The following is an 18,752-nucleotide window of genomic DNA, read 5'->3' on the forward strand; positions in this document are numbered from 1 at the left end:
GGTGTCTTGCTCTCAGTTTGACCTTGGCTGGGCTCCTGCTCTGCTCCAAAGTGCTGTGAATTGGGACTCTCAGAAGAAATCTCCATGAGCCCTGACCACACAGAGCAACTGTGTGGTGGGCACGGTGCTGGGCATCTGGGGTGCACTGGTCTCTGTCACATACCTGCACCTCTGCATGGCAGCACTTGCCACCTCCTTATACATTATAACCTCTTCTGGGGGAATTTTTAGACAATTTCTTTTTGGGAAAACCCCTGTTAGCATGGTCTGCTGAAGAGGGTGTTATGTTGTGGGTCTTGATACCTCTTCTGGTGCTGGTAACCAGAATAACCACTGACAGTCTGGGGCTTCACGTATGAAGATGAGCAAATAATTTAATAAATACCTTGTCAATTAGCTTTCTTAAAGTATTTTTAGCCCTGGTTTGTTGAAGCGCAGTTGCCTGTGAAGCGTTGTGAAGAGCATGATTACTGTAAGCGCATGAACAAGTGGCAGCTGGAGGCGATGCGGGGCTATGAAAGGAGTCACTGTTGCAGTGCGTACTTCTGAGTTACTTACAGCTCTGTTTTGCTGTCTGATGTTGTCAGCAATGGAAGACAAGAACAGCAGGGTTTCAAAGTTCCCAGGTTACTTTAATATTAAGCATTGGCTGGCTACAAAATTTGGCTCTCTGCGGATGCCGGTGTTAAACATTGCCAGTTGTCAGGAAAACTTTTTCCCTTTTTTCAGTGTTTTATTCTGTAAGTTAATCTCTGTTTTTAAGGTATGAGTATTCTTTGAAAAGTCACACAACTTGACTTCCAACTAGTGACTTAAATTATGCATCACGTTTTATTTATCGTTACCCCTCTGCGACAAAACCAAGCAAACCCAGCTTAGCGTGAGTCTTGTGAGAGAGACAAATTAATCACTCATTTTGGTGATTATCTGTTTTTCTCTTTGGCTGGAAAAAATCAGTGCCCAGCTCTAACCTTTGAGGAATGCTAAAGAATATCTGATTCCTTAAACTGATTTTGAGCAAATTGGTATTCATAGATGTTTACATCCAAGGCCCTTGTGTCATGCAAATTGCCAACAACCACTTAAACTTTTCTATCCTATTCTAGTTCTAGTTCTTCATTTTGGTTAGTAGCAGTGAGTTTGGGGGGACCATGTACAGTCACTCTTCTGTTTCAAGCTTTGCTTAGGGATTACAGTATACAGCTAGGATGATTTCAGCTTGGTTCTGCTCTCCTCCTGATCTTTAAAAGCTGGTGCAGGGAGGAGGTCAGCCTCATAAATTTTCTGCCCGTGCCATCGCCTTCTGCATTTGCTAATGATTATTTCAGGTTCAGGTTCACGATTTATTTCACTAGCAGAATAAGAGCCAAATCTCAAGTGTAATTGAGTAGCTGCTGTCTCACAGAGCAGATTGCTGCTGGGTTCATTGAGGTCATCAAGCACAGTCTCCCTGCAATCAAAGGAACATAGGTACTATCTGATTAGTCCAAAGAGTCCAAATGCTGCCACAATCATAAAATATTACAGGGGTAAGGACTAAAAGCTACATGTTATAAGATGTTAAGTGGTGGGAAAACCAACCCAAAACCATGTGATGTCAGAGGAATTGCCAGTGCCTTAGGTTCCTGCAATAGGCAGAAATTTGAACTCTGAGATTCTTGGGAGGTTGAATGTACACCATGAGGCAGAGAAACACAAAACTCTTTCCATGATCCTTGTAAGTCTGACCTCAAACCTGCTGACTGCTCAACTGTTTGACAAGCAAGATAAACCAGTCTAAACACGCTAAAATAAATATAAAAATAAATAATTATTCCCTCAGGAAAAAATATCCCATTTATGGCTGTGGCCAGTCTTCAGCGTTTTACAGGATAATGGGAAAAGTAGTGAAACTTGGACTTAGTGAGAAACTTCTTTGTAACTCCTAAAGGCAGCCTAGTGGGAGCTTGAAGACTGGGATTTATATTGTATAAATAAGGCACAATGAACATGCCTCCATTTAACCCTCTCCATGAAGCTCAGGAAAGGGAAGATACCTCAGTGTTTGATGCTGGGGCTTTAACCCTTTCAAGCACTGGGGAGATGCTTCAGTGTTAAGTGAAGGTATCCAAAGCATACTTCCTCCATCTATCTCATGTGACTGAGCTCTAAATGAGAAGATGAAGCAGGTTTGGATAAATATTTATACTGTGCACTAGCATATGGTGTTGTTGAAGCAGATGCAATTCAGTCTTAGAATTCTTATCTTATACCAACATGTTACTGATTGTAGAAAAGCATAAATTACACGAGTTGCCATCTGTTTTCAATTACAGCATGAAAACACTGACGCAGGTTGGTATTTTCCTTCAGTTGTATTATCAGCTCACTGCTGAATTTGATAATTACATTAGAGTGAATTCAGAATGAATGTATTTGGTAATGTGAACACTCAAATAAAGTTGCTGACAAACTGCTTTCATAGCTTGTCCATAAATAGAGAAGCAGCAGAGCTAAATGCACATAGCACTGTATGCAATGAATAACACTACTGTAGGGCTTGAATATAAATGTATATATAAATTTCAAACATGTCTCCATAAGTGACTGCTTCATTTTCTGATAGTATTTAATTACAAACTGTAACATAAAGGTCTATTCTCCTCCATACAAATGTGTAAACTGTATTCAAGCACTGATGACTTTAGAGAAATTTAATTTTATGAAATCAGATTTTATATTTTACTATAAAATAAACTCTGGTTTTGGAAAACCATAAAATTTGAAACAAGATTTCACTCTGTCTTTCATTTTGTGCAGCTGTAATGAGAACCTCAGATTTTATATGCTAATATCCATCACAGAGATTGGAGAGAGTGAGCTGAGTAGGGTAGTCATTAACCTTGAACATCTTGTAAATAATGCTCAAGAAGAATGGTTGTCACATTAAGGCATGTTAAGAGCATAGTAAGGACGTAATGGTCAACAGTTTGCATGATATTTTGTTTTTTCATCTGGTCCTTATTAGAAATATTTCTAAAAGATTCTAAAGAAAAATGTAGTAAGGCAGCTGTGTTGGTAGCCTGGTGATTCAACAGAAGTTGGAAGAGATCAGATGTTTGTGAATGTGAAAATACTCAGCTCTGCCACCAATATACAACATGGGTTAGTGGTTGGTTGTCCTTGACAGCTGTTTAACAGCATGCCTAGCGGTCACCGTACTTTCCCAGTCAGTGCATGAATCTGTGCCTTGGTGTTCCTACTCCATGCCTACTTTCTCTTTTTTGGTCTGTGGTAATCATTTGCTAATGGTGTTTGCTGGTGAGCCGTGGTGACGCCTCTGTAACTGCCCCAGAATTTCCATTTCCAGTGGGGGTGTTTAATTAACCTCAAGGAGTAGCTCCCAACATTTTTAAAGTGAGTGGTTACCACGTTTCAATAGGTTGGAGCTATCCTAAAACCCCATTACTCTAACTATACTGGAAATACTGACATCGAAATTATCATAGCAACACAGTTCTATGAATACTGGGATACCTAATACTGGGATTCTCTTAAGGAAAATGTAATCTGGAGAGCTGCATTATGTGTCACTGGCAGAATGCTGTCTGGTTGCCAAAAGGAGACAAGTTTTGGCAAGTTTCTGCTTTGCTTTCATTAGAGAATACTATAAGTGCAACAATAGAGCCCTTATGTCCTTGATCATCCTTTGCCTTAGCAGTGTCTTTAGGTTGATTGAAATCATTAAACGCTTTCTCAGCAGACTCCCTTTCTCCTCGTCATTAAGAATCCCAGTGCAACACTGGATGAGCTGCTAATCAGTCTGTCTTGTGCCCATTCACTGCACCAGCTACTCTGTTTTATTCCTTTTCTGTGGTAGAAGCCCTGTCATGGTTGGACCTCTCTGAGTGTCAGGAGGCTGTCTTAGAGACACTGTACCACTGGCCTACAAGTTGAACCTACCCATGGTTGCCATATGCAAGACACAATTTGAATTTGGATTCTCTTCTTTACCATGTCACAAACCCTTTGTGCAATTACAGTGACTATTTTCCTTCCAGAATACATAGGTATTCTTGTGAAGTAGTTTGGGTTTAAACACATGGAAAATGCCAAGAAATCTGGCATACCATCACACATAATCAAAACATTTGATAAGTAGATCCATTTTGGTACCAGTAGAATCGAAAAAAAGACCTGTAGTTTTGCTGAAGCTTCCATGTATTTCATGGGGCTGTGGGTTACAGCATATCATCTAGATTTCCCAGTCTCAGAACAGCACACAGATCAAACTTTGCAGCCTGGACCTACTGCCTCCTATGCAGCAATGTTACACTAGCACAGGCTCCACTGAATTTCAAGCTTCAGGCTGTGCAACTGTCCTTTTTCTAAGCCATCCTCCCCCCACCCCAATGACAAATTAATGTTTTATTAAATCCAGATATTTTTTGTGATATCCCTGCCATCCCTGCTCAGGTTGTAACTCTTCTGGAGGTAGAGAATTTCTATTTCCAGTGCTACCCTATTACAGTTTCTGACCATCTCTACCAAAATTTTCCTGTTTTACTCTGTTTTCCACTAATAAATCATCAGACCCTAAGTATGACATTCTAGTTCTTTTAAAGCCATGATAAAGCCCCTGTCACCTTCAGACATGTCAGAATTTCGTTCCACATTCCTACTTTTTCTGGTGGATCTCCATTTTTCTACTTGTTTCCTTGGACTGCCTTGCTTCTTTTCCCACAGAGTTGTTTAAGGATCAGTTTGTTTTGATGTAATCTTTTCTGAGGCCATGGTACTTCTGTCGAAGTAGTTTGGATGGTCACCACCAAGTCAGTGAGGTGTGGAACAGCACTAACTTTGATGGACAATGGCCTTCTGCTTTTCTGAGTTAGTGGACATAATATCAACTAAAAAATCATCCAGCTTTACACTAGCGTAGAGATATGTGCTTGCTTGTGACTATCAGGGACAGTTCTATGATAAAGGTATCAAAACTATGTGTGAAAAGTCACCTCCCTGAGATATCAGGGGAAAGATCCACTCCCATGCAGATGGGCAGCGCAGTGCTCAAACATCACTCCAGTAGGATAAAAACTACAAACTGCACACATAAAGAAAAACAACAGAAAAATTCTTTTTATGATTTTCAGTCCTGTTTTGAACAACAGGATCCATGTTACTCACTATAGAGAAAGGAATTAAGGCAGTGGGATTTCCTAGGTGAAATATAAAAGGAGTGGGTTTAGCTTTTTGAGTATAATTTCCACCTTTAACAGTGAATTCCTTCCCCCCACAACCCCCCACTACTTAGCTTTAGCAAGGTTTTACTTGCTTATCCCAGACCTGAAACTTAGCCTGCAGAACAGTATTAGGTTTCCAATAACTGTGTGATTTTTTTCCTGAAGACTTTTAACAGAGAGAGAGTTTTACTGGGCAATAAAATTACATTTTTATTTGTTTACAACAACTGAAACCTTATGCAAATACAGAAAGTTTCATAATAACTCAGAGCTCTTTTTTTTCTGCATTCACAGCAGCAGTGTAGTTGGTGCTAGATTTGAACTTGTAGTCCCATCACCTAAAATGCTGTTGGGCAGCAAGTGACCTACTATACTTGTATCTGTGCATTGGCTCCGTCTCATCAATAGCAAATACAATTCAGAAAAAAAGAATTGTCTGCAGGTTTGTAATTTTGGCCAATGTATTTTTTAAATTTAGTCCCCTTTTTCAGTAAAAAGTAGGTTTAAAAATTCTTTTTGTGCAAGCGGTGGTTTATGGCAGGATAACCCAGATATCTGAACAGCCTGCGTTTATGAAAGTGCTTTCTTGATTGTTTCTTGGAGTTCTACAGCTGTAGCCGTTCAGAAAGAGAGAAAGAAGTCTTGGTGTCAGCTGCACTGTAAAACAGGGCAGCACTTGTGCTCTGATACAGATTCCAAATTCCAGTGTGGTCTATAGCCCATTGAATGGCAAGATCTAGTGCCTGCCAGAACAGCTGGGATCTCAGCCCTGCTCTATCTATCTTAGGCATTGCAGGTCACTCTTAGGTGGTCCAGGCTCTCTAAAGAGGGGACTGATCTGAAAAACTTACCTGCAGAATGGCTGAAGTCTTCAAAAGATCCTAAGTGTCTATAAAAAGTTGCATAGAATTAGAGGGCAAAACGCTGGCGTTTTGAACTGCTTTTCCTCTCAATTGAGGATGGAAAGCATTCTTTATTATTAGGTTTAGGTATAATATTTATTTCACTTGAACCTTTAGAGGGGTCCTCAGATGCCGTTGGATTTTCAACGTAATGGCTATTGCATTTTTCTGTCCCGAGTCCTTCAGGGATGCTGCTGCTTTACAGACCCTTAACCTAACTCTGTGTCTTTTCTTTTTGCTGCTCAAGACACAAGCTGACTTCCTTTCATAATATAAGCAAATGATTCGGGAAACATGTTGCACTGAAGCCAAGGCTCCGTTTAGCTAGTCAAACACATGGAAAAACAATTGCACTTTTGTCTATGCAAACAGAGAGCAGCTGTTTGTCCCAGATGGTGCAGACCGTTCGTGCTCATTACAGTCTTGATACTGGACAGTGCTAAGGGTGCACCGCATTGGTCTAACTGCCCTGTAGCTCCCTTGTCTGGGCTTGCTTAGGGACTATTCTGAGCTAATATGGCCTTAAGCAAATTACATTTAGTTAGTTTACCTAATTATATTTGACCTTTTGAGTAAACTGCTATATAGTTTTTAAGGTCTTTATTTGTTATGTGTGGTTTTGTTTTAGCAATTCTAGTTTAGGTTTAGATACACAAGAAAAAAACCCCACAAAACTTAATCATCAACCCAAGATATTAGGAAAATAACCTTTCCTGTGAGGGTGGTGAGACACTGGAATAGATTGCCCAGAGAAGTTGTGGCTGCCCCATCCCTGGCAGTGTTTGAGGCCAGGTTGGACAGGTCTTTGAACAACCTGGTCTAGTGGAAGGTGTCCCTACAGTGGCACTGGGGGGTGGAACTGGATGATCTCTAAGGTCCCTTCCAACCCAAACTATTCCATGATTCTATTTCTAAGCTAAGAGTCCAAGTTCTCCTACTGATGTTGTATTTCACCCAGAGCCACCTTTAGCCATTCAGGTTATTTAATATTTTCTGAGCTGTTCTGTGGTAGGTATCGAATAGCAGTATACAATAAAAATGCTTATAAAGTTAAACATGCAGTCACTGGTTTGCTTTCCTGACGTGGCCCAGCTCAGCTTGTCTTTACCTGTGGGTATTTCTCACAGGGACTCACATTAACTCAGTCATTTTACACACCAATTCCCAATTAGGGCCGTGAGAAGCAGTGACCCATATATCCCTATTCTGTATTTATGAACTTTTGCATTTCAGGGTATTAGGTGCTTATGTTATTACCCTCCAGGTATCTACAGATAGTTTTAAATTCCCTATGTGAGTAATTCCTTTTTGCTGTGTCGGCATTCGACCACTCAGTTTGTTGTGGTGATCGCCGCTCCAGAGCTGAGACTCGCGTGCAGACTTAATGCCGCCCGCCCCAAAACAAGGGTTGCTCTCATGTGCTATTAGGTCAGCTCTTTTCCCCCTCTAATTTGTCCACTCTATTTGTGGAGTTTGTACAGCAATGGTTTCATTTTATTCCCTGCAAAAAAAAAGACTTAAATTGCCATTGGTTCCCATCACTGTGAAGGGAAGGCAAGACTGCCTGAACCAATGATAAGGCCCTTTGAGAGTCTTTTACTTTGTATATTATGTGACTTACTATAGTGTAAAATTAGAAGATAATAAAAATGCATTACAAAGTTATATATATTATCAATTATGAAATGTATTATACAATTATATTAGCTGCTGTATAACTTTTTATATTATGTTGTTTAATTCCTGATTTTTTTTCAGTTGGAGACTGATGGGTTTGGAATACAATAAAAAAATTAAACCTTTTTTTTTTTCTTTTAAAGAAGTGTGCAATGAGTGCATGTAATAAAAATATATAATGAAAATAAGTAAGGAAGCCTTGCTCAGGCAAACCATCCATGCCAGACTGCAGCCACAGACCAAGATGGAGAGCCAGAATTACAAATAACAAACAAGTTACTTATGTTTGTAACTCTATAAATGGAGGTTTTTTTCTCTGCTATGCCTTGTACTGTGCTCTGCTGGTACCCAGTTTCCAGCTCACTGATGGAACAGTGGGTCAGCTTAACACTGGTGTAAAGATTGAAGAAATGCATTCCTCTAGAGAGAAAATCCTGTGTTTATGCAAGGCCTGGATACTTGCCTACTCCCACACCACCCGCTCTACAGCCAATTACACATTTGCTAGAGATATTTACAGAGCTGAGCGCACAGCTGCAATTTATTCTGTTTCATCCAGTAACCTCAGTTATGTAGGAAAGGACATTGTGTGATTTTATAACCTCCTGGCGACATGCAGTAGGTTTTGAATTGTTAGGTTCTGACTGGAAACATAACTTTTAGGACCTCTGATTTTCATCTCTTTTCCTCATTCCAGTGTGACAATATAAAGCTTATCAGAGTGCGAGCAAATATTTCAGTTCTGCTTGTGTTAGCTTTTATTTAAAAGGTTAGTCTTGGGTCCTAGGCTCTTCTGTAACAGCATGTTCAGCATCTCTGAGGCCTGCGCTCTTTGCTGAGCATGGGGATTCCTCTGCTTTATGGCTATGGGTTACCTATTAAAATAGAAGAGCCCCTGTACCAACACAAATCCAGGTTGTGTGTGTAAGTCTGTAAAAGAAGTTGAGCCCTGTGCCCTCTCTCCTCCACTGTTGTTTTCCTGCCTCAGATTTCTCTGCCCTTGTTTCTTTAACATCCATCTCACCGCTGATTTCACTGGGGCTTTGAGTTATCTGAAAACTTAAGCTGCAGTTTACTGGTCTAAGTGTAATCTGCTGCCAGAAAGTCTGATCCTATCTTCACCGCCTTTTCATCTCCCTCTTTCTGTTTGCCTCCAACCAGATACTCTATTGCCTCCTTCATTCAACCATGTCAGGCACATCAGGGAACTTATTTTGCCTGGAGAGAAGTTCTTTCAATTATTTATTTTTGCTGGCACAAGGTTGAAAGGGAGCAGTGCCTGGCTTTGGCACGTTGCTCCCTGAACAGCACAAAGGGACAGGAGCACCTCTTGGGAGTGCAGCACCAAGTCCTGCTACGAGCCTTCCTCCCCTTTGGATGATATCCAGATCCATAGAACCCTTGGCGTTTCAGGCTGAGGATATCACTTTCTGCTGGCAGAAAGGGTTGTGAGGTCCCAGATCAGGTTACTGATACAGCTTTTAATAACCAAACCTTTTTTCCTCATTTCATTTAAAAGTAAGATTAGTACTTTACACCCAAAGGAGAGGAAACCTCATTCTCTGCTGTTGTCACTGAGGGTTTTGCTTACAAACCTATGGCATGTTGTGTAAGATAGAAGGTGATGAGGTGGTAATTAGCTTGGAAGATTTATTCAAGAGATATAACAAGTGGCAGGGCAAATCTGTGGGGTTAGCTGCTTGTAAAGAGCTCCTTTTTAAATGGCAACTGCAATAAAAAGTGCAAACAGTGTAATTTTTTATTCCTCTGTCATAAAATAACAGCCATAGAGGGGAGTGTTTGCTTTCACTGACTTCTCAACTCCTTCAGATTTCATATTCAAATTAGAGTTTAAAAATGACGCCTCGATTTCCATCTGTTTGTACAAGAGCGCAGTGGTGCTTGGGAGGCAGGAGTGGGAGCAGCAGTTCCCAGCATCCCCAGAGGAGCAAGGGGAATGTGAGGGGGGGAAGTCCCATTGAAAGGATAACCCTCTAAAATCTTGGAAGCTTGAATATCCCCTTCTTTCTTGCTGAAGGCTCGAAGGATGTGCTTCAGGTGTTGCATTCCTGTAGTACCTAAGCCTTCCCCCAATACTGCTGAAACCTGTCAGCAAGACAAGAAAACCAAAGAAGTTCTATTGCCTTTTCAAGCAAGCAGTGGTAAAGGATACATTTTTTCTTTTTGTTTTGCTTTTTCCTTCTTAGTTTCAGACGAGTAACAGGTGAGAGCTCTGGTCAGACCACAGAAACTAGCCTAACTAAGCCTAGAGTTTCAAAAATCATCTATAAAATGTGAAGAGCTTGATATATTGGGCATTCTGCTTAAGACATCTCGGTCACTGACAATTGCAAAGTGTTAGCCCTTCAGCCCAAGTTTGCAAAGGTGCCTGTAAGGAAGGATTCTGGCAGCATGGCCTGATGTTTAACAGAAATCAGGATCTCACAGGTCTCTCATGGAGATTGTACGTGGAAAATAGATGGTTTTGCTAACCCCATGTGAAGAACCTTTTCTTGGAAGATCACAGTGAGTTTCAGAATACCATAATGAAACAATTATAAGCTTGAGCTGCTCAGACTGGTCAGATGATCCTAGCCCCTGTAGGATTAGTAGGACATGAAAAAAGCATTTATTTATACTTACTGAGGATATCTCTATAACAGAAATGTAAGCAAGCTGTTTCTGTAATGGATTTCATGTTAATTTTTATTAGCAAGAAGCAGAGCAAAACCACTAACATTGGACTATTCTTTCCTCTTTTAAATATATTGTCAATTCTGGTATCAATTTTATTCTGTAAAATTGTCAAAATACACTTTTCTTTAGAGAGCTCTGGAAGAAGTTATACTTAGAAGCTTTTATTTTAGTTCTTGGGAAAATTGCTGGAGAACTTTCTGGGATTGAAAATAACTCCTACGTTTGCCTGAATCCATCATTTGTGTTTTATTCTAATGAAGTTAAAAGGAAAAATAAAGACGCCCCAAAACCCCAATACTTTTATTCCATGTATTTTGGGAATGGCTTGTTTTCAAGTAAAAATTGCCTGTGTGATTTTGGTGCTGTATCAGATGATAAGAAGAAATAATAATAAAGGGAGCATGTCCTTAACTATGCAATGGATATATGTAAATCAGTGTGTGTACAAATGATGAACCAAGGGTTAAATCCAGTCTGTCTTGTGGTGGAGGGTTAAGCCAGCCCTGATTCAGACAAAGCTTTCCCATCAACTGCATATATCTGTGCAGTTTGCTAATCACTTCTGAAGTACCTTGGTTTCAAGGGGATCTGCTTTGCAGCAGGACGGGGCCCTAGTCTGAGCTGCTGGAAATCTGTTTCAGATGTGCGCAAAGTCCAGGGGTGAAATCCTGGCTGCTCTTGATAGAAGGATTAGTGCAAGGCTGGATTTCACTCTCTCTCCCCTGTGTTTTTTAAGACTTTCCTTCAGTTTCCACATGTACAGCAATATTTGCACCATCAGTGGAAATGAATTGGTGGCAGTGTTTTCAACATCTCTTTAAGCTGTTGGCACCTGGTGCCAGAGAAGCTATCAGTGACAAGCAGCCCATAAAAACCTGCCATTTGGCTGAACCTGGTGATGTGGGAGGAGAAACCTCAAGTGTGATGGCAGAGACTTTGTGTTTTGCAGTCTTAGACCCTGAATGGTCCCATTACTGCCCAGATAATTGGGTAAAAAATCAGTAACTGCTAAAACCCAGTATTTTTACCATGTCATTCCATAACCTAGCTTTGTGTTCAGGAATTTCAAGCCTACCTCATACTTGGTGACATTTATTTCTTTGGTACCTATTTGTCATGTATTTGTAATAACATTTATACTCTCTTAAGAGAAGTCAGAAAAAAAAAAACAAAAAAAACAGAGTGGATTCTGGACATTGGTCCTGCCACTGAAATCTGTAAATCCATTGAGAATTAGAGCCTTAACCCATGGGCACTGCAATGGGACATGGATGTTTGCTGCCATGGAGAAGGACAGTTCCCCAATCACTCGCAGCCACGCTGCCTCCTGTATGCTGGCATGAGCATTTGTGTTCCTCTTCATCTCTGTGACTGTGTAATCATGGTCTTTTCCTACTATTTTGAGATACGTTATCTGTTGACTCTGCATGGCTGTTACTTGCTTCGTGACTAGTGATGAACAACTGTATTCACTGCATCTGTAAATCTAAGTGATATTTACGGTTATCCCAAAGAACTTTGCAATCATAACTTCAGCCAAATTCTGTGGTGAAAATTTCCAGCTCTTTGTGATCTTTCACAACAGCCTTCTAAAAGGTGTACCTAGAAAAAGAGGAATTTTTTAAAGGGTTAGGGTTTTTTTTTATATATTAAATTGAAAAGAGTCCACCAGGCAAGTCCAGGCTCCACAAGGAGAGGTGACTAAAGCCTACAATAGTGTCTGAATATCTGATGATCTAGGCTAACTGCCTATCCTCAAATAATAGTCCTGTAGCATTCATAAATATTAAGGTCACCCTGGGGCAGAACACTACGCAAGAATTAGTGACAGATACACAATAGCTGATTCAATGATTGGCTTTTGGGTAGTTGTGCAATTCTACACCCATCCCTGCAGCCGATCTCTGATATCCCTCCTGAGTGTCCTGCAGTCATTTTCACTATAGCTTCTGGTCAATGCTGGCTCAGCCATCCAGCCCTAGTGCAGGCAGCCTCCTGTGAGGGAGCATGACTTTGGTTTGACCAATGGGTAATTATCCCACAGGAAAATCAAGGGGTGTGGATGTACAGCAAGATAGGCAGCTTGGGAAGCCCAAGGAGGGGCAGGCAGCTGAAGCTTGCTGTGAAGAGAACAATACCCAGTGAGGGGGAGGAAGGGTTGTACAGCTCCAGGTACAGCACAGTCTTGTGCCATTTAAACGCTATGGTACCGAGTAATAATTCCTCCCCTTACCATCTTCAGTTTGAATGGCATGATATGTCTTTGCTAACTGCTTTAAGCAATATGTGCCCCCGTGCTTTCTGTTCAAATGTAAGCCCAAAGTTTAAGTTTTCTGGGAACACCTAGATTTGGTTAAGCATCCTGTACATGCCAGTGAAAACCCATGGAAAGTCAGAAGTGCCTTTTCTGTTATCCCTCCTTCAGTGGGCTGCTGTGTGCCAAGGTGAGAAATTGAAATAGCTGTAAATGTTTATTACTGTAACATATTTGAAACTAATCAAGGGACTCTTTTTCTTTCAATGTTACTTTATTTAACTGTTATTGTTTCTGTGGTTTTCAGATCACCACATCCTGACCAACAAAATGGTCGGAATTTATTCTGGGCTTTGTCATTCCTTGAAGTCTGAGGGATAAAAATGGATACTTATCTGCTGTCAAGTTCCTTGGAGAGCTATGAGGAAATGAGCAATAAAAGGCTCTTTGAGGCTCTTTTAACTTTAGTTTATTATCTATTATAGCTACTGATGTGTGGAAATCAACAGAGAAATTTTATGTGTTTATAGTTACAAAGCCCTTAACAGCTGTAGCTATGGGCTGAGCACTTACAGCTTTGTGAAATGTGTTTTTATAAATGTAACATTAAATCATCGTGATTTTGTAAACCAGTCTCCTTAAGAAAATTCCTGAGATAATAATATGTGGGTTGATGTACTCACCCAGTGCTGGTTTGTGCATACTCACTTGCTCTCACTTGTTTTGTATCTCCACCAAGAGAGCAATTCCTGATGTGCACTTTTTGGGGTGTCGTGGTTTAAGCCCAGCTGGCAACCCAGAACCACACAGCCGCTCACTCACTCCCGCCCTTCCTCTCCCTGCTCCCAGAGGGATGGGGAGGAGAACTGAAAGAATGTAACTCCCGCGTGTTGAGATAAGAACAGTTTAGTAACTAAGGTATAACACAAATCACTGCTGCCACCAATAATAATAATGATAAGGGAAATAACAAGGGAAGAGAATACAACACCTCAGCACCAGCCGACCGATACTCAGCCCAACCTGAGCAGTGATCTAGCCCTTCTGGGTAACAGCCCCCAGTTTATGTACTGGGCCATGACGAGCTGTGGTATGGAATACCTCTTTGGTTAGCTTGGATCAGGTGTCCTGTTTGTGCTTCCTCACAGCTTCCCCTCCTCCCTGGCAGAGCATGAGACTCAGAAGGTCCTTGGTCAGAGTAAACATTACTGAGCAACAACTGAAAACATCGGTGTTATCAGTGCTGTTCTCAGGCTGAGAGTCAAAACCACAGCACTGCACCAGCTACTAAGGAGGAAAAACGACTGCTACTGCTGAACCCAGGACACAGGGGCAGGACTGATGATGGCCAAAATGCATGAAGCAATGCTGTGTTACATTTCCCCTTGCTAGATGCAGAACTGGATGGAAGAACAGGGTTGCAAGAAGAAAGCTGGGTGATTCGAAGGCGCTCAGTGTACTGAAGGGCTCAGGACTATGCCAAACTATCTCCCCTCCTCAGGACTTCAGGATGCAGCAAAGGGCTCTGCATTTCTTTATCCCTGAGGGAGAATTTATAGACACTCATCCCTTGGACACACTGGCCAAGTGATGGCCATGGAGATCTCTTTCTGTCCCCAGGGTGACTGGCCCTTTATTATCACCTCCTGTTCCTCATGAGTTTTCATGCATTTTTAGGACAGAAGTATGCTCTTCTGTGCATTTTCCTGCTGTCTGCATTTCTCTTCTCATCTGGCTTGGGTGGAATTTTTGCATCTAATCCTCTCTACTGGAAAAAGCAAAACTAATAAACCATTTGGATCCAGTGCAAAAGACGGCACAAAGGATGTTCTCAGCCCATACACATTGGTGATTAAGAATACTGCCAAGGGCATACATTAAAGCAGACACATTGAGAATGAAGATGTGCCAACTCTTCTCTTTTACATAAGAAATTCACTCTTTGCCATCCCGATTGCTGTTCACTACTGCATGACTGTCCCTGGCCAAACACGAGTCCCATGCACTGGGATTCCAGTAACTTGAGAAGTCTGAGAATACGCAGCAGTAAAACAAACACCAGCCATTCAACTTCCCAAACTGCATTAAGCCAGAAGAAACAATGTTATTCCTGCAGGTCTGTTTTAAATCAAACCAAATATTATTCTGGAGCCAGAGCAATAATTCAGTAAAACTTGATACAATCCTGGAAAGCCATAGAAAGCGTTAGGAAATACCGCTAGAAGTTGAGACCTAGAGATACTGTGAAAATTTGCATTATTAAACTAAATAGACATGCCTCTCAAATACTAATTGCAGAGGATGATGAGTTACCTTTTCAATAAAGATCCTTAATATTCAGGAGATTTTCTCTGCATGAAAAATCTGAATCATTTTCCCAGTGCATATAAATGTACAGGAACGATACATCCATACTGCCATGGAAGCTGGCTAAGTGGTATTGCTGCTTCCCATGCTTTGGTGATCATTTAGACTACCAGTTAGGCTGATGACCAAGATCTTCAGCTATACAGAGGAATTCTGATGGTAAGAGGTAAGGCGCAAGAGAGAGGTTTGCTCTCCTTTCAAGGGCTGCTGCTGCCACTCCTCCTGTTCAGAGCCTCTAAGAAGCAGGGATTAAAATCATCAGTGGCATTTTTGATGAAATGTTACATTTTTGGGTTGGCTTTGCTTCCTCTATAATCTTCCTTAAATGGAGCATCTATAGCTACATTCTGTACATTTTGCACAAGCACCAATTGAGTTTCACCACATATTTCACTTGAAAGGGAAGGCAGTTGGTGTACAAAAGTTAAATGACTTGGCTTCTGAGAATATCTGTTTTAGAGCTAGCATTGGAAAACACCAGAGCTGCTTCCCACCTCTCCTGCATACATTTGTGTTGTGTTTCTGCCTAAATAGGGAAGGTAAAAATACAGTATTTCTGGTGATACTTTGTCGTTTCTTTCTTAAACTCAAGATGATTTACGAGTAAAATGACCTTCTAGTGAATGTATTGTTTTCATTGAAACATCAGGATGATATTATTGTTGCTTTAGGTTCCATATTTTTATCATTAAAAACACGGATCTAGACACTACACTACACATTTTTGGCCTTTTTACCAAACACTGTAATATTATGATTAGATACAGAAAAGGCTTAATGTTTTTCAGAAATAAGTATTGTTACCTTTCTTCTCAGTTTTTTACAGTGCTGATACGACTTTTTCTCTTATTAACTCATTTAAGATACACAGTGTTGTTGGTCATAATATTTCTATCAAGACTTTTCGAAGAGAAAATGGCCTCTGGTGATACAAGACTTTCAGTGTTTGAATTCCTTAGAGCTTTTAAAATTAAAATATTAGCATATTTGAAATTAATTAATGCATCACACTTGCTGAAGAAAACCAAAACTTCACATAAAGGATATAAAGAACTAAATCTGTGTAGGAATACCTCCTGAAAATGGCAGTGACATAGTCCATCCTGGTACTGATTTCTTCTTCTACGTTATTATTTCCGAATTTGGATTCTTTGTGTTGTACTGGTGGAGGTTTTGGCACTGAATTTAGTGAAGTCATCATCCAGACCTGGAAACATGATGCATATTTTTATTGTGTCTACCAAGAGCTGTCTGAAATGGTTTCTATGAAAGTGTTTAAGACAAACTAAGGATAAACAAGACCCTTTGCAATGCCCAGAGCTGTCTTGTCCCATATTGTTTGCAAAGCACCACTGATACCAGAAAATGCCTTTGTTATGAGAAAAATGATTGATGTAGGAGTTCAAAATTCCACATATTTGAAAGGTGCAGTGATATTTCAAAAAAATTATGGAAAATTAACTTGTCAGATTAATTCTAAGAAATGCGAGTGCTGAATGATAAGGTATAAAGAATCCTGGAGGGTTTGTATGCCCAGGACTAAGTACATCTGTGTAAATAATCTTACAAAAAAAGTCCGATGTGTAACTTGTTTTGCTGCTCACTTTTCTCCCCAGGTTTGCCAGTTTGTTGTATCTGTCAACGGCCTCAACGTGCTCCATGTGGATTACAGGACAGTGAGCAACCTCATTCTGACCGGCCCTCGAACAATTGTGATGGAAGTCATGGAAGAAATAGAGTCCTGAGAAGGAAAAAAACCTCTTACTGGACATAGTTGTGAGAGAAACAGTGGCAACCATGGAGCAGCATGACACAAGGAGACAGAACATTGCTGTGTCTACATAGATGATTTTGCTTTTAGGGGAGGGGGGCTCTTTCATTGAACAATAATAGCACTGGTGATAATGCTAAGAAGTGAACAATAGATACCACCGTATTTCCACTTTTTTTTTTTTTTTGCCCTATGGAGACAATGTTAAGGCCTTTAGATTGTCCAGCCATGTCTGCGTCGGTCAGAATGGTTTCCTACCTAAAGAGGCTGTGGAGATTTCATCACAGTCCATCACCGGATAAAGCACCTGAAGAGATGAAAGAACCAAACACTGTGGGGTCAAGATGACACAGATAGTCTGCATGACATTTACATTGGTAAACATCATCCTGGTGTCCAGCTTTGTCCCAGGAGCACGTGCTGCTGCAGTTTGTCTCTTCTTGGGCTGAGGGACAGCCGACTAAATGCTAGCTTGATTGCAATCAAACAGAAACAAAATGCAAATGCATGAAAATAGTTATCCATTCTCTGTAGAGGATACTCTGACATGAATGTTTGGGCCTGATCAAATGTGCACATTAGTCTAGAAAGAAAAATCATGCAAATGGAAAAGCGTGCGGTATTTTTACAAAATCTGCCTTTGAAAATTGGGCTTTTTTTGTTCAGATGCTTATGCACTGGTTTAGATGCTCATGTATAAAATGTTGATTTTGGTTTATTTCTTTCTCTGTAAAGGAAGGGTGTCCTGGCCTTGCATTTCATCACTTTGGAGAATTTTGGGCACCTTTATTCCTAGAAGAAGTAGAATATTTGTCAGGTTGAAGTGGGAAATTCACAGGGTTGGCATTAGCAGTGGTACCTCCAGATGCTCCAAATACATCCAGAGCAAGTACACTTCAAATTGAAGCAATGTACTTGAATGTACATTAAGCTTGTTAGCACTTTCCAATCATCGAATGTTTTGCAAACTACCAACTTGCCATGAGTTGCATTTGATGCTATGACTAATAAAACATTGTATTTAACTGACTATTAACTCTTTCTCAAACAGTAGTATTTCTTCATTGGTGAATTCATGAGACAAATCTGGCTTAAAAATGTATATACAAATTCCATATTCTGCGGAGTTAGGTGACTCCTCAACTCAATTGTAAATGGACTGCTTGGGTTTTTTTTGATCTTTGAACTGCATAAATGCATCCTTGTACACAATCTTGCAAATATAATTGCAGACTTTCTCTGCTATTCTAAATTTTGCAACTAAAGCTTGACTTTCTATATGATTATACCACAAATTGTTCACTTACAGGGTAGGAAAAATATTTTTTCCTCAAATAATTTTGAAATATGTTTTATATTAAAAATTGTTCTCGCTAAATGCATTGCTCTTGCAGTGTGTTTTTCACTCACTCAAACACTTTTACGTCAAAAATACAGCAAGTCTTCAAAATCAGATATGCCTGCAGCTTTGTAGGTAGAAGTCCATGTGTTTCTTGTTTCTGATGCAGTTTACCAGTGGCTGATTTTCACCATGAAAACTTCCATATTCCACTAATATGTAGGAGTGCAGAGAGGTATAAAACTGCAACTGCTAACTTGATACTACCCAGGCACAAAAGTGTTTGGAGGAGTTTCTCAAACTGCCATTTAGTATGACAGCTGTTTATCCTGATTTTACCACAGAAAATTTTGGTACACATGTTTAACCCGTAGCAGATGAGATTCTACAGCTCATCTAAAGTAGTTCAGCACATAATGTTATATGAGGTTGCAACAGCTGTTGATGGTATCTATTAGGAACGGTTGGGAAAAATCCTGTTGTCCCAGAAATGTGTTAGTATGATACAGGTTTTTGATTTTGT

The 18,752-nt window shown here is 40.3% G+C and overlaps 1 protein-coding gene across 2 annotated transcripts in view; it reads left to right on the plus strand.

Moving 5' to 3' along the window:
• Positions 1-17,919, plus strand: part of DEPTOR (DEP domain containing MTOR interacting protein) — a 70,858-nt gene extending 52,939 nt beyond the window's left edge. For both annotated transcript variants that reach the window (XM_061373458.1, XM_061373459.1), the window contains one exon: positions 16,736-17,919. In XM_061373458.1, coding sequence (XP_061229442.1) covers positions 16,736-16,864 — 129 coding nt within the window. In that variant the 3' untranslated portion in view covers positions 16,865-17,919. The remainder of the gene's footprint in view (positions 1-16,735) is intronic.
• Positions 17,920-18,752: the final 833 nt, after the last annotated feature.

The sequence above is a fragment of the Neopsephotus bourkii genome, unplaced genomic scaffold, assembly GCF_033783945.1.
Source record: "Neopsephotus bourkii isolate Nb327-2 ecotype Australia unplaced genomic scaffold, CSIRO-AGI_Nbou_v1 NB_1630, whole genome shotgun sequence".
Taxonomy (NCBI): domain Eukaryota; kingdom Metazoa; phylum Chordata; class Aves; order Psittaciformes; family Psittacidae; genus Neopsephotus; species Neopsephotus bourkii.